At 56.3% G+C, this 16,430-nt stretch overlaps 4 protein-coding genes across 4 annotated transcripts; all 4 read left to right on the forward strand.

Moving 5' to 3' along the window:
- The first annotated feature begins 1,800 nt into the window (after positions 1–1,800).
- On the forward strand, positions 1,801–6,877 carry LOC134168954 (keratin, type II cytoskeletal 4-like). The gene is made up of 9 exons (XM_062629125.1): positions 1,801–2,370; positions 2,956–3,173; positions 4,044–4,104; positions 4,243–4,338; positions 4,443–4,607; positions 4,759–4,884; positions 5,701–5,921; positions 6,085–6,119; positions 6,221–6,877. The coding sequence occupies exons 1-9, from the start codon at positions 1,846–1,848 to the stop codon at positions 6,505–6,507; spliced, it is 1,734 nt and encodes a 577-aa protein (XP_062485109.1). The 5' UTR covers positions 1,801–1,845; the 3' UTR covers positions 6,508–6,877.
- Positions 6,878–12,044: 5,167 nt separating this feature from the next.
- LOC134168964 (keratin, type II cytoskeletal 3-like) lies at positions 12,045–13,264 on the forward strand. Its single transcript, XM_062629140.1, is given in 2 exon segments — positions 12,045–12,345; positions 12,348–13,264. Coding segments are annotated over 2 exon segments (675 nt in total). The 5' UTR covers positions 12,045–12,095; the 3' UTR covers positions 12,773–13,264.
- A 14-nt stretch (positions 13,265–13,278) lies between these two features.
- On the forward strand, positions 13,279–13,823 carry LOC134168966 (keratin, type II cytoskeletal 6A-like). The gene has a single exon (XM_062629142.1). It carries the CDS (start codon positions 13,458–13,460, stop codon positions 13,707–13,709), a length of 252 nt encoding a protein of 83 aa, XP_062485126.1. The 5' UTR covers positions 13,279–13,457; the 3' UTR covers positions 13,710–13,823.
- A 326-nt stretch (positions 13,824–14,149) lies between these two features.
- On the forward strand, positions 14,150–15,879 carry LOC134168959 (keratin, type II cytoskeletal 6C-like). The gene is made up of 6 exons (XM_062629132.1): positions 14,150–14,241; positions 14,408–14,572; positions 14,682–14,807; positions 14,968–15,188; positions 15,460–15,494; positions 15,540–15,879. The coding sequence occupies exons 1-6, from the start codon at positions 14,164–14,166 to the stop codon at positions 15,809–15,811; spliced, it is 897 nt and encodes a 298-aa protein (XP_062485116.1). The 5' UTR covers positions 14,150–14,163; the 3' UTR covers positions 15,812–15,879.
- Positions 15,880–16,430: the final 551 nt, after the last annotated feature.

The raw sequence follows: 16,430 nt of genomic DNA on the forward strand, positions 1-16,430 counted from the left end.
CCCCTTGGGTGCAGCAGGACCCCACTGGGTGCAGCAGGACCCCCTTGGGTGCAGCAGGACCCCATTGGATGCAGCAGGACCCCTTTGGGTGCAGCAGAACCCCCTTGGATGCAGCAGGACCCCTTTGAGTGCAGCAGGAACCCCTTGGGCACAGCAGGACCCCCTTGGGTGCAGCAGGACCCCACTGGGTGCAGCAGGAACCCCTTGGGTGCAGCAGGACCCCCTTGGAGGCAGCAGGACCCACTTGGGCACAGCAGGACCCCATTGGATGCAGCAGGACCCCGTTGGGTGCAGCAGGACCCCATTGGATGCAGCAGGACCCCTTTGGATGCAGCAGGACCCCCATGGATGCAGCAGGACCCCATTGGATGCAGCAGGACCCCACTGGGTGCAGCAGGACCCCCTTGGGTGCAGCAGGACCCCACTGGGTGCAGCAGGACCCCCTTGGGTGCAGCAGGACCCCACTGGGTGCAGCAGGACCCCATTGGATGCAGCAGGACCCCATTGGATGCAGCAGGACCCCATTGGATGCAGCAGGGCCCTTTGCCGGCCCCGCAGCTGCTCCAGGGAGCCGGGATGGGTGCCAGGAGCCGATGGGAACTCCCGGGTCTCCGCGCTCTGCTCCGACAGGTTCCGTGGGTTCTGAGCCGGTTGCGCCAGGCTGGGCCGATGCAGCCTCCACCTCGCAGCCCAGGTGGGATCCCGCTGCTTCCACGTCCCCTCCGTGAGCCGGGAATGCCCCAGCCTTCCCAGGTGGGAATCCCTGCGAGATTCCCGCTTCCCCGCAATGGGAACGCTGCAGCTCAAGGGATGCCCCCGAGGTTCAGGAGGAGGAGAGAGGCACCAGGCCCGTATTTGTGTGTGTGCAGAAGGCAAACCCGGTGGGAATGGGGCTGGCTCCTCCAACCTCTCCCTGGAGCATCTCCAGTAGGGATAACAACGGCACTGGTTGATGGCTGCTGCAGCCTCAGCTTCTGCTTTGGGGTTTCAAGGGTGGGAGAAGGGGGAAGCTCCAGACACGTCCATCGCTAACATGGGAGTTCAAGGGAGCAATGGAGCGCTGTGCCCCTGCCAAGTGGCTCCTCCAGTGCCTGGCAGGGAGCCTGTGGCTGGACCCCCTTCAGGGATGATCCCAACAACGCCGGGAACGCTTCCAGGGACCGGGACTTGCCCTCATGGCCATGGGGCTGAGCTCCTCAGGCTGGGGATGGCTTCTGCACCCTGCCCTGAAGGTCCCTGCAGACCCAGAGGGCTCTGCAGTGATTTAAAACCTTCTTCAAAGCCTTTCCAAGCCCTTTTTTTAAGGGGCACAAACCTGATTTTAGAGCCCAGCCAAGGGCCAACGCTTCCCGGTTGTGCCCCAACCCCGAGCAGCGCGATTGGGAAACCACCTTTTGGGTCGGGATTGGGTGAACCAAGGCCCTGCCATGAACTCAGCCCAAAGGGACCTGCCGGAACAAGGGTCTCCTCCAGGCTGGGACGTGTCGAGGTGCTTGAGGTGCTTTGTCACTGCTCAAGGAAGGCCGGTGATGGGTTGACAGCTCCGTTGTGGGAGCGTGGCTCGGAGGCTCCAACACCAACAAGAACGTTGTTTTCTTAGCTCTCGAGGGAGTGTTTTGAGGCAGGTCACGGTGGTGGCAAAGGGAGGAGGGAACCCTTCCGAGCCCTAGAACAATGGCTGGAATTAGAGCCCAAGGACACGTCTCCACTCCCCTGACACGCGGCCAACTCCCGCAGCGCATAAAAAGGGGGGGATCGGGCGCTGCACCCGCAGAACTCGCCTCCGTTCGCCTCCCACCCTGTGCTCTTGGCTCCACACGGGTTGGCCCTCGGGGAACCCTCGCCATGTCTCGCCAGTCCTGTGGCCTGGGCAAAGGGTTCAGCTCCAGCTCCGCTTGCTTCGGAGGCAGGAGCAAGGTCACGTTCAGCTCCGCATCCCCAGGAGGATGCCGGGGGCCCGGCAACGCCGGCGGCTTCAGCAGCAGGAGCCTCTTTGCCTTAGGGGGCAATAGGAGCGCCTCTGTTGGAGGGTTTGGGGGTGTCTGCAGAGGGTTCGGGGCTGGTGGCCAAGGAGGCTTTGGTTATGGGGCTGGGCCAGTGTTTGGCGGTGGGGCTGGAGGAGGCTTCGGTGGTGGCTTGGGTGGCTTTGGTGGAGGCTTTGGTGGTGGCTTTGGTGGCGGGTTCGACAGTGGGATGGGGGGCCAAGGCTTCCCCGCCTGCCCGCCCGGAGGCATCAGGGAGGTGACCATCAACCAGAGCCTGCTGGCCCCGCTCAACCTCGAGATCGACCCCGAGATCCAGAAGGTGCGGACGCAGGAGCGGGAGGAGATCAAGCAGCTCAACAACAAATTCGCTTCCTTCATCGACAAGGTGAGAGCGGGGGGCCCACCATGGGGATGCGCCCTTCCAACCGCACCAGGAACGGCCAGGCCTTGCTCCAAACACCCCAAAGACCCCCTGCAGGCAGAGCTGGGGGCTGGAGAAGTGGCTTTCCCAAGATATGGAGGACCCCAGGGATAGGATCCTTGGTGCTAAGCGCTGGGACCACGCAGAGCATCCTCAGAGGAGTCTCTGCTGATGGACTCTGTCCATCGTGGGCTGAAGGACTTTGAGGGTTTTGACCTGTTTTGAAGGAGAAGATGCCAAAAGGATGAAGTTCATCGTGTTTAGACACCATGAGATAGGGGAGGGAAGGTGACCCACCTTCAACCGCAGGCTGGAGCTGTGGTCCTACCTTTGTGGGGGGGAGCGTGGAGCTTAGGGGGAATAGAATCATAGCTTGGTTTGGGTTGGAAAGGACCTTAGGATTATCTAGCTTATGGCCATGGGCAGGGACAGCCCCCACTGGGTCAGGCTCATTAAATGGGACAAAAATATGGAAAACAGGGAAGAAAAGGTGATAAAAAGATGCTTTTGGGAACAGCCTGACCCCTTTTCCACCCCGCAATCGTTTAGGTCCGGTTCCTCGAGCAGCAGAACCGGGTCCTGGACACCAAGTGGAAGCTCCTGCAGGAGCAGGGCAGCCCAGGAACAGGGAGCAAGAACCTCGACCCCTACTTTGAGACCTACATCAATGGGTTGAGGAGGCAGCTGGACACCCTGTCCAGCGAGAAGAGCCAGCTGGAGCTAGAGCTGAAGAGCTTCCAGGACATGGTGGAAGACTACAAGACCAAGTGCGTCCCCAGGGGTCACGGTTGGGCTGTTTGGTGGGGGTGAGGTAGAGTGAAAACCTGCCTTGAAACAGTCAGAATCAGGAGAATTGGTAACTTCTCCCTGGTTTCAATGGTTGGAAGACATCAAAGGGCCCGGGGAGCCTTCACCAACCCGGTTTTGACGATGGGTGGAGGTTTCTCCAGGTATTTCTCAATGTCTGTTGTTGCTTTGTGCTCGAGCAGAGTCCTCTGCTCTTTGTCCTCCCCACTGCAGAATCCACACTATTATGGTTTAATGAATTAATGAGATCAGTTGCTAAATCCGGCTGTAATTTCCTCCCGGATTTCCTCAGGGATTCCTTCCCGTAATATCCCTCATGGTTGGAAGCTTAGGGCTTTCCTTGGGAGGATGCTGCTGGGTTCAAAGACAGACGAAGATGATTTTCCTGCTTTTATTTCTGTACTGGGAAAGCAAGAACAAAGCCTGGAGAGATGCACCCACCGAAGGGGTTACAGAGCAGGGTGGGGAAGCAGGTCTGGGACCCACCAGGATCAAGCAGATCCTTCCCTCTATTGAGGTTCTAGGTTGACCTTTGCCTGTTTTGGAGCATCTCCACCACTCAACAACCTGCCCCAAGGAGCAGTTGGGAATGGCCCCTGCTGAGGACTTGAAGGTCCTTGGGTCTTGTGGAAGGAGCTGCAGTGACTCAGTTTGGGCAGGGGTAGGGCATTAGAGGTGGCAGGAGCTGGGAGGAAGGTGAAGGACATCAATCTCTTCGTGGCAGCTCTATTCCTGCTGCCTTCCTTAGTCTGAGGCCAAGAGCATCTGGGTGCCAGCAGCGGGCAGGGCCAAAGCATCCGAGATCCTATCTCCTTCCTCCCAACCAACAGGTACGAGGAGGAAATAAACAAGAGGACAGCGGCCGAGAACGACTTTGTGGTCCTCAAAAAGGTAAAGTCCTTTAGTTCTGCACACCCAGACACAGCCTGGGCCACGGGGTGTCTTGTTTCCCCCAGGACCATGAGACGTGGGTGCCATAGGGCTCCCTTTGTGCCTCGGGCAGGTTTTCACTTCCCATCTCTGCTGCAGGACGTGGACACAGCCTACATGACCAAGGTGGAGCTCCAGGCGAAGCTGGATTCTCTGGCAGACGAGATCAACTTCTTGAAGTACCTCTACGACGTGGTACGTGGTGCAGAGGCACTGGAGGGGGATGCTCCACGAGTGGAGCAGGGTTGTGGCCCCGTAAGGGATTGATGGGCTGAAGCCAGGTCTGGTGTGAACGGCAGGAGCTGTCTGAGATGCAGAAGACCATTTCCGACACCTCCGTGGTTCTCACCATGGACAACAACCGAAACCTGGACCTGGACAGCATCATCGCGGAGGTCAAAGCGCAGTACGAGGAGATCGCCAACAGGAGCCGAATGGAGGCCGAGTCCTGGTACCAGAGCAAGGTGAATGAGCCACACGTTGCTTGTGACCCCCATGTGCCAGGAGGTGGTCACTCAGACCATGGGGGTTTGATGGTGCTGCTCTGGCCAGCCTGGGGCTCACGTGGGAGACCTCATGGTGGACCTCATGTGCTCCTCTCCATGTCCCCACCAGTACGAAGAGCTTCAGGCCACCGCAGGCAAACACGGGGACAGCCTGAAGGACTCCAAGGCCGAGATCTCCGAGCTCAACCGCGTCATCCAGAGGATCCGCGCCGAGATCGAGAGCGTGAAGAAACAGGTCAGGGTTGCACTGGGTTGAGTGGGTGTGAGTGCCTGGTCCTGCCCTGCAGAGCTGCCCTGAAAGCAAACAGGCTGAAAGAGTCATCGCAAGCAGGGAGGAACCTGCTGAGCCTGTGCCCAGCTGAGCACAAGGCATCTGGGCATTCATCTCCAACCAGTTCCCAGGCTCCTCACGTCCTCACATCCGTGTTCCTGCCCCTCTCATCCTCACATCCATGTCCTGCCCCTCTCATCCTCACATCCATGTCCTGCCCCTCTCATCCTCACATCCATGTCCTGCCCCTCTCATCCTCACATCCATGTCCTGCCCCTCTCATCCTCACATCCATGTTCCTGCCCCTCTCACCCTCACATCCATGTCCTGCCCCTCTCACCCTCACATCCATGTCCCTGCCCCTCTCTCACATCCATGTCCTGCCCCTCTCACCCTCACATCCATGTTCCTGCCCCTCTCATCCTCACATCCATGTCCTGCCCCTCTCATCCTCACATCCATGTTCTGCCCCTCTCATCCTCACATCCATGTCCTGCCCCTCTCATCCTCATGTTCCTGCCCCTCTCATCCTCACATCCATGTCCTGCCCCTCTCATCCTCACATCCATGTTCTGCCCCTCTCATCCTCACATCCATGTTCCTGCCCCTCTCATCCTCACATCCATGTTCTGCCCCTCTCATCCTCACATCCATGTCCCTGCCCCTCTCATCCTCACATCCATGTTCCTGCCCCTCTCACCCTCACATCCATGTTCCTGCCCCTCTCATCCTCACATCCATGTCCCTGCCCCTCTCTCACATCCACGTCTCTCCCTGCAGTGTGAGTCCCTGCAGAGCTCCATCGCGGATGCTGAGCAGCGCGGCGAGGTGGCCCTCAAGGATGCCAGGACCAAGATGACCGACCTGGAGACAGCCCTGCAGAAGGCCAAGTCAGACCTGGCCCGGCAGCTCCGGGATTACCAGGAGCTCATGAACGTCAAACTGGCCCTGGATGTGGAGATTGCGACCTACAGGAAGCTGCTGGAGGGAGAAGAGTGCAGGTGAGTGGGGACGCAGCCAGAGCTCGCCTGTATCCTACTGAGCCAATGGGAAGAGCGCGGCACATCCCATCTCCTGCAGGAAACCATCAGCTGTGGGCAGATGGACCGAGCCTGGCTCCACGGAGCTGGACTGAAGCTGATGCTCCATCTCTTTTCCTTGCAGGATGTCTGGGGAGTGCCAGAGCAACGTGAGCATCTGTAAGTAGCATTCCCATGGGAGCGCAATGGGCTGGGATCGATGCTCCAAACCCTCATGGTGGCATCAGAGGTAACCTCGTGCCTTCTGCTCCTCTCCGCAGCCGTGGTGGGAGGCGGCAGCAGCTCCATGGGAGGTGGATTCGGCAGCAGCGGGATGTGCCTTGGAGGAGGAGGAGGAGGAGGAGGAATGGGATTCGGTGCTGGAAGCGGGAGAGGCGGCTGCAACGTCGGCTTCGGGGGGGGATTCGGTGCTGGGGGGGGATTCGGATGCGGAGGGGGGGCAGGATTCTGCTCTATGGGAGGAGGAGCTAACTCGGTGGTGGTGGGGTCTGGGACCACCATCCTGAAGAAGAGCACCAGCTCCACGTCCGTCAGCCGGAGGTTCTAGGAAAGCAGCTTCCCCCAAACCCCCGTCCCCAGCACCCAGAGGAGAAAGGAAGCAAATTGCACGATGACCATCACCCCTTCCCTTCATGGCCAAGGTGGTGGCCACCTCCTTCACCGCACACCACCAGCACCGGGCTGCACGGGGCAGTGGGATGCATCCAGCTGATGACCAGGGGCTTGGGGGGCTTGGGAGCATCTCATTGCTCCCCTCGAGGCACCGCGAAGCTGCTGCTCATGGGGTGCTGAGGAGCAGAACCTGTTCACCAGCCCCGTTGGGGTAAGGCTGTGAAGCATCAGGAGGCATCAAGCAGCGATGGGTGGAGGGACCAGCCCGTGCACTGCTTGGACTTGACTCGTGTCAAGGTCTTGCCCTGGATCCAGACGTGGTGCAATGGGAACCGGTGCTGCTCATCACCCAGGGCTCGAGCTCCGAAACGGCTTCCTCATGGGGACTGCTCCCACCTGAACGCTCGGGGTTGGCTTTTCCTCAGCAAGATTCCAGCTCTTTCCCCCCGTGTTCCTCAGGAGCTGGGTTTTGAGCAGGGTTTTGCCTTCTCTCTGTGCTCATGGGAACCATCGTGCTTGTTTGTTTAAGCCTTTCTCCTCTGGCATGAGGCCCACCCCAATAAACACCAGAGGCAGTCACCCTGTGTGGTTTTCTCTCTGACCAAGGAGTTTCGTGTTGCAACAAGACTCCTCTTCTGCTCAGCCCTGACGGTGAAACCTGCCTTTCTCTTGCCCTTTGAGGTGTGCATTTAAAGGAGCCGAAGCGAGCGCGTAGCCCCAGAGCCATGGGCGGGAGGGTGAAGGGGGTCTCACAGGGGTGAAGGGCGTTGGGGTGGCTGGAGAAGAGAAGGGGTGCATGGAGACCTCAGAGCAGCTTCCAGTGTCTGAAGGGGGCTACAAGGATGCTGGAGAGGGACCTGCATCAGAGACTGGAGCGATGGGACAAGGGGTGATGGGTTCAGAGTGGAACAGGGGGAGTTCAGGTTGGAGATAAGGGAGAAGTTCTTCCCTGTGAGGGTGCTGGGACACTGGGATGGGTTCAATGGAGAAGGTTTGGATTCCACATCCCATCAAGGACGGGTTGGACACAGCAGCTTGGAGCAAGCTGCTCCAGTGGAAGGGGTCCCTGCCCATGGGAACTGGGTGAGCTTTGAGGTCCTTTCCAACCCAAACCATTCCATAGTTCTTTGATTCTATGTCCTGGTTGAACCCGGATGCTCATCTCCATCCTTCTGCTGGGTCTCCTGCAGGACAGAGGCTGTTGCCCTCACAGCAGACTTTGGGACTCACCTGATGTCAGGAGATCATTCCCTTCCCCTTTCCCGCCTTAAGCCTTATTCTGGTTCATTCTGGCCACCTCAGTGTATTCCCAAGCCAGTTTATCCCAGCCTCCAAGCACACCATTGACTTCCCTATCCTACAAGGCGGTCCCATGTAGGTGCCCACGGAGCTTGCACAGCCTGAAGTGCTTTTGGAGCATCCTATAAGGGACGGTGTGGGAGAGGGAAGGATGATCCTCACCTCTCCAGCTAATTCCAAGCTAATTCCTCAGTGTCCATGATGCTGGAGCCAGCCCTGCAGCTTTTGCTGCTGTTTGGACAGGCCGGTGATCCTCTTTTAAAGCATCTCCAAAGTCAACTGGGACCATGGGAAGAGCAAGACCTCAACTCCCCCCTGCTTCTGCACAAGCATAGACTATAGGTGATGATCTGCACATTTAGAGCCCCAAAACCTCTTGGTGTGGTTTGACCTCTTGCTCAGGAGACCTTGAGTCACATCCCTGGTCAACCGCAGACTCGCTCCGCGATCCGGGGTGACTCACTCCATTTATCCCAAGCTCCGTTCCCTGCCGGTAAGCGCTGGAGACTGCGGAATGTCACAACGCTGCCAGCAAAGGCGAGTCCCTACTTGGATGGGGTTTGGGCAATGGTTGAGTGTTCCAGCGCGTTGGAAAGGGACCTGAGATGGCGTTGACTGAAGAGACTGCTCCTTCCCGCAGAGCCACCCCAATGCTGCTGCCGCTGCGTAAACTCACCTCCAGCCAAGGGCTCCTGAGAGCAGGGCAGGGAGATGAGGAGAGCCCAAAGGCTTCTGGATGGCTGCAAACGAATCCAGACACCGAGCCCCTCTTTGCTTCCTGGTCCTAAGGCTGCACCAGCAACGCGGGGGAATTCTGCTGGGCGGGATGGGAATGGGCCAGGATTCTGCCTTGTGTTGGAAGGGGGAAAATGTGACCTGAAATAGGTTTGGTTTCGTCTGCTCATGTTTTAAAGGCTTCTTCTGAAGCACTTGGATGGCAAGTAGCTTATGGGAAGTGTGGGAATAAATGCTTGGCTTTGCTCTTCCCCCCCCATATTCTCCCTTCCATGGTTCAAGTTCAGTGCACGCTGATCAACGTTAAGGCTGCTGAAAGGAGCCTTTTCCACCTCGTTTTCAAGGCCTGAGCAGCTTTTCCTGTGTTCCTGCCTGCTTATTTGTGTAGAACCATGGATTGGGCTGAGTTGAAGGGACCTCAGAGCTCCCCCAGCTCCAATGCAGCTCCAGGGACCCCTTCCACTGGAGCAGGGTGCTCCAAGCCCCTGTGTCCAACCTGGCCTTGAACACTGCCAGGGATGGGGCAGCCACAGCTTCTCTGGGCACCCTGTGCCAGCGCCTCAGCACCCTCACAGGGAAGAGCTTCTGCCCCAGAGCTCATCTCAGTCTCCCCTCGGGCAGGTTGAAGCCATTCCCCTTGGCCCGTCCCTATATCCCTTGTCCCAAGCCCCTCTCCAGGTTTCCTGCAGCCCCTTTTCCATAGACTCACAGAACAATTTGGGTTACAAAAGCCCTTTAAAGGTCATTTTGCTTCACTGGGGCTCTGGGTACAGCGACGCCGTGTGAGAATCCTGCAGCCTAAAGCTGCCTCTTGCGTTTGCACCGGGTGATGCCGTCGATAGCCAAATCCCACTTTGATTTCCCAAACTTGGCTGATGTGGCCGTGACTCAACGAACACGAACACGTTATCTCACCACGCGGGGCTCCAGCGTCGCCATGGCTTCACCCTGCTCCTCCCAACCAGGGCCATGGAACCGTCCTCATCAGCTCTTCCCACCCCTGGGGAAGAGAAAAACCAACAAAAAACACCCCAGAAAGTTAAAACTCATCAAAAAAAACCCAAAACCCAAACACCTCAGAAAAGTTAAAAAACACTTAAAAACCTCTAGAAAAGTTAAAAAACATCAAAACCCCCCTAAAAAACACAACTTCATGCTTGCTAACACCGAAGGCAGCAAGAATTGTCCAATGTGTGTGTCTACATCCACGGTTGTACCTACAGCAGCTACAACCCCACAGCACCCTCCTGCACCCTGAGGTCTTGCCAGTGATTTGCCTCTCCTCTGGATGGGAGAGGAGCTGGATGGACGCTGTTGGCTTTCACCCCAAGGGGGGACCAGACGTTTGTTGGGTGCTGTTTGAGGCTGTGCTTCAGAACCTCCCAGGCTGGGCAGGCAACTGTAGCATTTAGGGGTCTTGTTGGACACCAACGAGCTCTATGGGACCTCCTCAGCCACCATGGTCATTGTCCATGTGTGTATTTATTGTCTACAAACCATGATGTGCAACCACCAAGCCCCTGCCCACCCCATCCCTTTGGTCCCACATTGACATCTTATTATATATAGATGTATTTATCCCTATTTATCCCCCTGATGTGCTTCCCTGTGTGCTCACGGACCCACACTGGTGCTGAGGAAGGTGGTGGCATGAGCAGGGGTATGGGGGCAGTTGTTTCCCAATGGAGATGCCGGTTTATCCGCACATCCCGGGTCCCTCAGCACTGCTGCAGTTGGGTGTCTGGGTGGTATTTTTAGAGGTATTTAAACATCAGAAGATACCAGAGTTGCTGGTGTGGATTTTCAAGCTGTGTTTAATTGCTGGTGTCGGGAACTCCTGGGAATGTTGCTAGAGAGCTGCCAGCGCAGTTGGGTGCCTCAACAGTCATAAAGATCATGGAACCATGGAATGCTTTGGGTTGAAGGGATCTTAAAGCTCCTCCAGCTCCAACCTGGACCCCTTCCACTGGAGCAGGGTGCTCCAAACCCCTGTGTCCAACCTGGCCTTGAGCACTGCCAGGGATGGGGCAGCCACAGCTTCTCTGGGCACCCTGTGCCAGCGCCTCAGCACCCTCACAGGGAAGAGCTTCTGCCTAAGAGCTCATCTCAGTCTCCCCTCTGGCAGGTTAAAGCCATTCCCCTTGGCCTGTCCCTACAGGCCCTTGTCCAAAGCCCCTCTGCAGGTTCCCTGCAGCCCCTTGAGGCCCTGGAAGCCTGTCAGAAGGCCTTTAAAAGGCTGAAAACTCATAAATGAAAGGAAATCCTCAGTTTTAAAGCAGGACACAAAGTGCCCTTTGACAAACAGCCTTTCCCAGCCACGCGGGTGAGCGCAGGAGGGCTCAGAGGCTTGGTTCAGTTCAGCTCAGGAGCTATCCCAGGACGGCAGCAAACCTGGAGCGCTCTAAGCTCCTAAAGCCTGGTGCTTGCTTTTGATTGTGCTCACAAAGGGAAACCTGCCCCTGCTCCTCAGGGCTCAGCACAGACACGTGTGTGTTTGCCAAGGAGGCATCTGCATATCACCCCCAAAGAGAGCCAGGAGCCCCAAAGCACCCGTGTCCTCCAGTGCAAGGGCTTGCGCCCTCCGTTCTCCTCATCTCCATGGGTCTACAGACGGGTTGAGCTCTCCTCCACCCTCTGACTACATAATCGCATGCAAATAGCTAAAGGCTTCCTTCTGGCTTTGGCATGCCTCCTCCTCAGTGTCTGCTCTCAGAGCCGTGCGTCCGTCCGCACTTCCCACTGGAGCAGCGGGATTGCCCGTGTCTTCTCTGGCTCTTCTCGTGGCATTGGAGCCTTTGGAAAGTCCTGAAGGGATTTGTCATGGTGCTGGGAATGGCTTGGCAGGAGGACTCCGGGACTCTCAGTAAGAGTTTGGTCTGAGAGTGAATGAATTCCCAGTGCTAACCACTGCTCCCCAGGCTAACCATTGCTCCCAGTGCTAACCACCGCTCCCAGTGCCAGCCATTGCTCCCAGTGCCAACCATTGCTCCCAGTGCTAACCATTGCTCCCAGTGCTAACCATTGCTCCCAGTGCTAACCATTGCTCCCAGTGCCAACCATTGCTCCCAGTGCTAACCACCACTCCCAGTGCCGGCCATTGCTCCCAGTGCCGGCCACTGCTCCCAGTGCCGGCCATTGCTCCCAGTGCCAGCCACTGCTCCCAGTGCCGGCCACTGCTCCCAGTGCCAGCCATTGCTCCCAGTGCTAACCACTGCTCCCAGTGCAAACCATTGCTCCCAGTGCAAACCATTGCTCCCAGTGCCGGCCACTGCTCCCAGTGCCAGCCATTGCTCCCAGTGCCAACCATTGCTCCCAGTGCTAACCATTGCAACCATTGCTCCCCAGCCCACCTCCAGGAACAGATAAAAGGGAATGCCTGGAGCTGTGGAGCCAGAGAAGACTGTGCACACTTCTCTCCGCGCTCATCCCGCAGCAGCACAGCTCCCTTGGTCCTTCTGCTCTCCTCGACTCCACTTGGAAGAACCGGCCATGTCTCGGCAGTCTGTCTGCAGAAGCTTTGGAGGCGGGAGCAGAAGGGGCTACAGCTCTTGCTCTGCCATCGGTGGTGGCTTTGGAGGATGTGGGGGCAGAAGCAGGATCAGCTATAGCTCGTTCTCCACATCCAGGGGATTTGGAGGCAATGGACGTTGTGCAGATTTTAGCAGCAGGAGCCTCCATAACATGGGTGGCAGCAGAAGAATTGCTGTGGGTGGATGCTACGGTGGTGGAGGATACGGAGGCAGAATGGATATGGATGTAGAATTGGTGGCTTTGGTGGAGGCTTTGGAGGAGGATTTGGCGGCATTGGAGGAGGTATCATTGGTGGAGGAATAGGTGGCTTTGGTGGTCCTGTGAGAGGTGGTCCTGGGTTCCCTGGAGGCATCCAGCCGGTGCAGGTTGACTCAAGCCTCCTGCGGCCGGTCCATGTTGAGATCGATCCCCAAATCCAGCAAGTGAAAAACCAGGAGAAGGAGCAGATCAAGACTCTTAACAATCAGTTTGCCTCCTTCATTGACAAGGTGAGAGGCTGGAACTGTATTTGCTTGGGGATGGGGACTCTGAGGAGCTTTCCTGTGCTGTGGAGAGGGGAATACTGTCCTTCACAGCTCCGTGTGGGCAGCTCTGGAAGGCTGGTGGTGCTTGCACTGAGTCCTGAGGCAATGTAATAACCTTCCATCCACAGAGAAACCAAAGGACTTTCTCTGGGTTTGGTTGATCCAACCTCTTGCTTTGCTTTTCTCTTGTGTTCTTTGAGGCCAAAGTGGTCGTGATACACTCAGTTATCCTTTAAGTTCATGCTTTTCAAGGGTTTGTTCTTCTTGAGGGACTCGGGAATGTCAGGAAGGGCTTTGAGTTCATTCCTGGCTGTTCTTTACTTCGGTTCAAGTACAGTTGAGTACTCTTTATTGTTCCTGCACTGAGAGAATGTTGGTTGAGAACATGCTTCAGAGTTGTTTCAATGCATGACATGAATACTGAATTCCTCTCGTATCTGCTAAGAGGAGGAATGTTTTCCACTATTGAGATCCTGATGTGGGATTTCTTTCACTGGAAGGTAAAAGTGATGATCTGATGCTTCCGGAAATGAATTCCAGATCAGAATTTGCAATTGGAAATGACAAAACTGTAATACTGGAATGTGATGTTCCCATAGAGAACCAAAGTAGAGCAGAAATGAAGGAGAAAAGAGGAGAAATTCAAGGATAGTTGAAAAAAAGGAGGAAGAAATGAGGAATCTTCCTCTTGGAAAGTGGCTTTTAACCAGCCATAGTCATAGTGGGGATCTGGGAAGTGATTCCCTTGGTCTCCCACATCAGCAAGAGGAGGTTTGAGTTGTGTGATGCTCCCCATATGAATCTCACACATCCCTTGGTGGGCTTTCAGGTCCGCTTCCTGGAGCAACAGAACAAGGTCCTGGCCACCAAATGGGAGCTGCTCCAGCAGCAAGGACCATCAGGGCCGAGGAAGAACCTCGACACCATCTTTGAAAACTACATCCAGAACCTGAGGAGGAGGCTGGATTCCATCCTGGGACAGAGGGGGCAGCTCGAGTCGGAGCTGCAGAACATGCAGCAATACGTGGAGGAGTACAAGACCAAGTAAGTGCCCTGGCAGGCTCAGGAAGGAGCTCAAGCAGCCTGGAGAGCAGAGCTTGGGCATTCCCACAGGCTTCCCATTGCTGAGGAGCTCTGGAGAAATGGGGCTGAGGGAAGAGGGGTTCTGTGGTTGACTGATGAGTGCAAGAGACTTATAGCCTGGTTTACTTGGAAGGTATGAAGAAGAAATCAAGCCTCTGCCACGAGTTTGTGGGCTTAAGGGTGCTCACACACACTAGAGAGGTTGCTCATGTGTTCTGGTGCTTCAATAGGTATGAAGTGGAAATCAGGATAGGCGTGGCTGCTGATGTTTGAAGTCTTTGGTGCTAAGCAAGGCTGAGTAACAGCAGCTCCCAGAGGAGGAGCAAAGATGTTGGAAAGGGGAAGCAACAGGATGGTGCTGGGGTGGGAGGAAGCTGATGTATCTGTGATCTTTCCTTTAGGATGTGGACTGTGCCTACATGACTAAAGTAGAGTTGGAAGCCAAGGTGGGAGCTCTGACAGATGAAATCAACTTCCTGAGGTGCATCTATGAGGAGGTAAGAGCTTCCCCTACCCATGAGCTGGCTGCAGTTGCAATGTGGTGGCCAAAGACACTGGGGTGGGACTGGGTGTCCATTGGATTTGGTCTGCAGAGGCTGCTTGGAGCTGCTGCTCCTCTGTGCCCTCCTCAGATGCTCAGGCTGACTGCTGTCTTGGTTGTAGGAGCTGGCTCAGATGCAGACCATCAGCCGGGACCTGTCCGTGGTGGTGTCCATGGACAACAACCGGCACCTGGACCTGGACAGCATCATCGAGGAGGTCAGACGCCAGTATGAACAGATCGCCCAGAACAGCAGAGCTGAAGCTGAGGCTTGGTACCAGAGCAGGGTGAGTTGTGATGTAGTAAAGGCTCCTGGAACAGTTTCTGCTGTTGGATGCAGAGCAGAGGAGCCAGCTGAGTTCTTGGTGTCACCGATGGGTTGCTTTGTGCCATCAGTATGAAGAGCTGCAGAACACTGCTGGAAGGCACGGGGACAGCCTCCGCAACACCAAGGTTGAGATCCAGGAGCTGACCAGGAACGTGCAGAGGCTGCGGGCTGAGATTGAGAACGTCAAGAAGCAGGTAGGGGCTCCTCAGCATCATCGTGGTGAGCCAGGGAGGAGCGTGTGAGGGAAACACAGTCATTGGAATTCAGTTCCTTTGGAGCAGATTGATGGTTCCTGCCTGTTTCCATCCCGTTTGTGCCCTGAGGGCACTGAGAAACTGCTCTTCTTTCTCTCAGAACCATCAGCTGCAGTCAGCAATTGCTGAGGCCGAGGAGCGGGGTGAGATGGCCCTGAAGGATGCCAGGAGGAAACTGGAAGAGCTGGAATGTGCCCTGAGCAAAGACAAGGAGGAGCTGGCTCGCTTGTTGAAGGAGTACCAGGAGCTGCTCAACATCAAGATTGCCCTGGACGTTGAGATTGCCATGTACAGGAAGCTGCTGGAGGGAGAGGAGAACAGGTAAGAGCTCCTGTCCTGTTGTCCTGGCTGAGGTATTCCCTGGGACAGGTTGAGCCCTTTTATCTGAAGGTGAATCTCAAACCAGTTGGGTGCTCCTAAGTTTTTAGCCTAAAATAGCACATAGGTCCCCATGGGAATGCTTGTTCCTCACCTCATTTGTTCTGTTAAATGCAACAGGAATAACCATGAGCTGCATTGGCTTGGAGGTTGTATGGAGCTGAACTGCTGTCTATTAGATCAGGTTTACAACTTGTGCTCCTTTCCCTCACAGGCTGTGCAACGATGGCATGTCCAACGTCAATGTCTGTAAGTATCTGCCCATCTTCCCTTCTGCTGGTCCTTGTCTTGCAGCTGTGGTAGGCAAAGGCTCCGTGGTCGGAGGCAGACCCTGCGGCTTTAGCCCCAGCAATGGCTTGGGAGGAGGAGTGTGCGTGGTCGGAGCACCCAACATCATCGGAGGCAACTGTGGCTTGGGAGGAGCGATCCTCACCAGCGGCTTCTCCTCTGGAAGCGGGAGGATTTGCAACCCTGGAGGTGGCAACTTCATGCCCGGGGCTGGATCCTCCTCGGTGCGGAGATGCGTCACCACCACGACAGTCAAATCCTCGGGTGTGAAATACTGAGCCCTGCCCTCAGCCCCACCAAGGAGAGCAGCGCCGTCCCCTCCCTCCAGCCCGCAGCACAGCCCCTGCCACCCTCACCGGTGCCCAGCAACGAAATGAACTGTTCCCCCCTATAGCTCAGAAGTCACCCTGCCCAAGGAGGGGGGGTCTGCAGTGGAACCCCACCAGCTCCAGGGGTGGAAGATCTCCCCTGTGCGTTCCAGCGCCCGTCTGAGCATCCCTCGCTGCGCTTCTTGCTGCTGCCCCCCCGGCTGCTGCTGTGGCTGAGGAGGAGCGTGTCGAAAAGGGCTCTTTCCTGTCACTTTTCAAGGTCTCTTTTTCAACGGCCGCGTGTCCCCTGCGCCTCCGCGTGTCCTGCATGTCACCCACATGCTTGTTTCAGCTCTATCAGGCACTCATGTAAGCAGAAGAAACGTGATAATGTCTCATAGTCAGAGTTGGGAGTGAGAAACAGGTCTCTGAGATGTCCACCTCGCCTCGGTGGAGTAATTTGGCAGCTTTAATGTTTTATAGATCCCTTTCCCTCTTCTTCACACCTGACGTATGCATGGCCTTATTGCAGCCCTTCTGTTGCGTGAACCCTGCTGCATGGCTGCTTCCTACCAGCACCCCTCTCCTC

Source organism: Pezoporus occidentalis, unplaced genomic scaffold, assembly GCF_034315485.1.
Source record: "Pezoporus occidentalis ecotype Australia unplaced genomic scaffold, CSIRO_AGI_Poc_V1 ctg329, whole genome shotgun sequence".
Taxonomy (NCBI): Eukaryota; Metazoa; Chordata; class Aves; order Psittaciformes; family Psittacidae; genus Pezoporus; species Pezoporus occidentalis.

What these genes read in the sequence shown, in the direction of transcription:
- LOC134168954 (XM_062629125.1), top strand. Translation starts at nt 1,846, where the DNA reads ATGTCTCGCCAGTCCTGTGGCCTGGGCAAAGGGTTCAGCTCCAGCTCC. An exon ending in TCGCTTCCTTCATCGACAAG is followed by an intron (nt 2,371 to 2,955) that starts GTGAGAGCGGGG and finishes GCAATCGTTTAG; the next exon opens with GTCCGGTTCCTCGAGCAGCA. An exon ending in TGAAGTACCTCTACGACGTG is followed by an intron (nt 4,339 to 4,442) that starts GTACGTGGTGCA and finishes TGTGAACGGCAG; the next exon opens with GAGCTGTCTGAGATGCAGAA.
- LOC134168966 (XM_062629142.1), top strand. Translation starts at nt 13,458, where the DNA reads ATGAATCTCACACATCCCTTGGTGGGCTTTCAGGTCCGCTTCCTGGAG.
- LOC134168959 (XM_062629132.1), top strand. Translation starts at nt 14,164, where the DNA reads ATGACTAAAGTAGAGTTGGAAGCCAAGGTGGGAGCTCTGACAGATGAA. An exon ending in TTGAGAACGTCAAGAAGCAG is followed by an intron (nt 14,808 to 14,967) that starts GTAGGGGCTCCT and finishes TCTTTCTCTCAG; the next exon opens with AACCATCAGCTGCAGTCAGC. An exon ending in CATGTCCAACGTCAATGTCT is followed by an intron (nt 15,495 to 15,539) that starts GTAAGTATCTGC and finishes CTTGTCTTGCAG; the next exon opens with CTGTGGTAGGCAAAGGCTCC.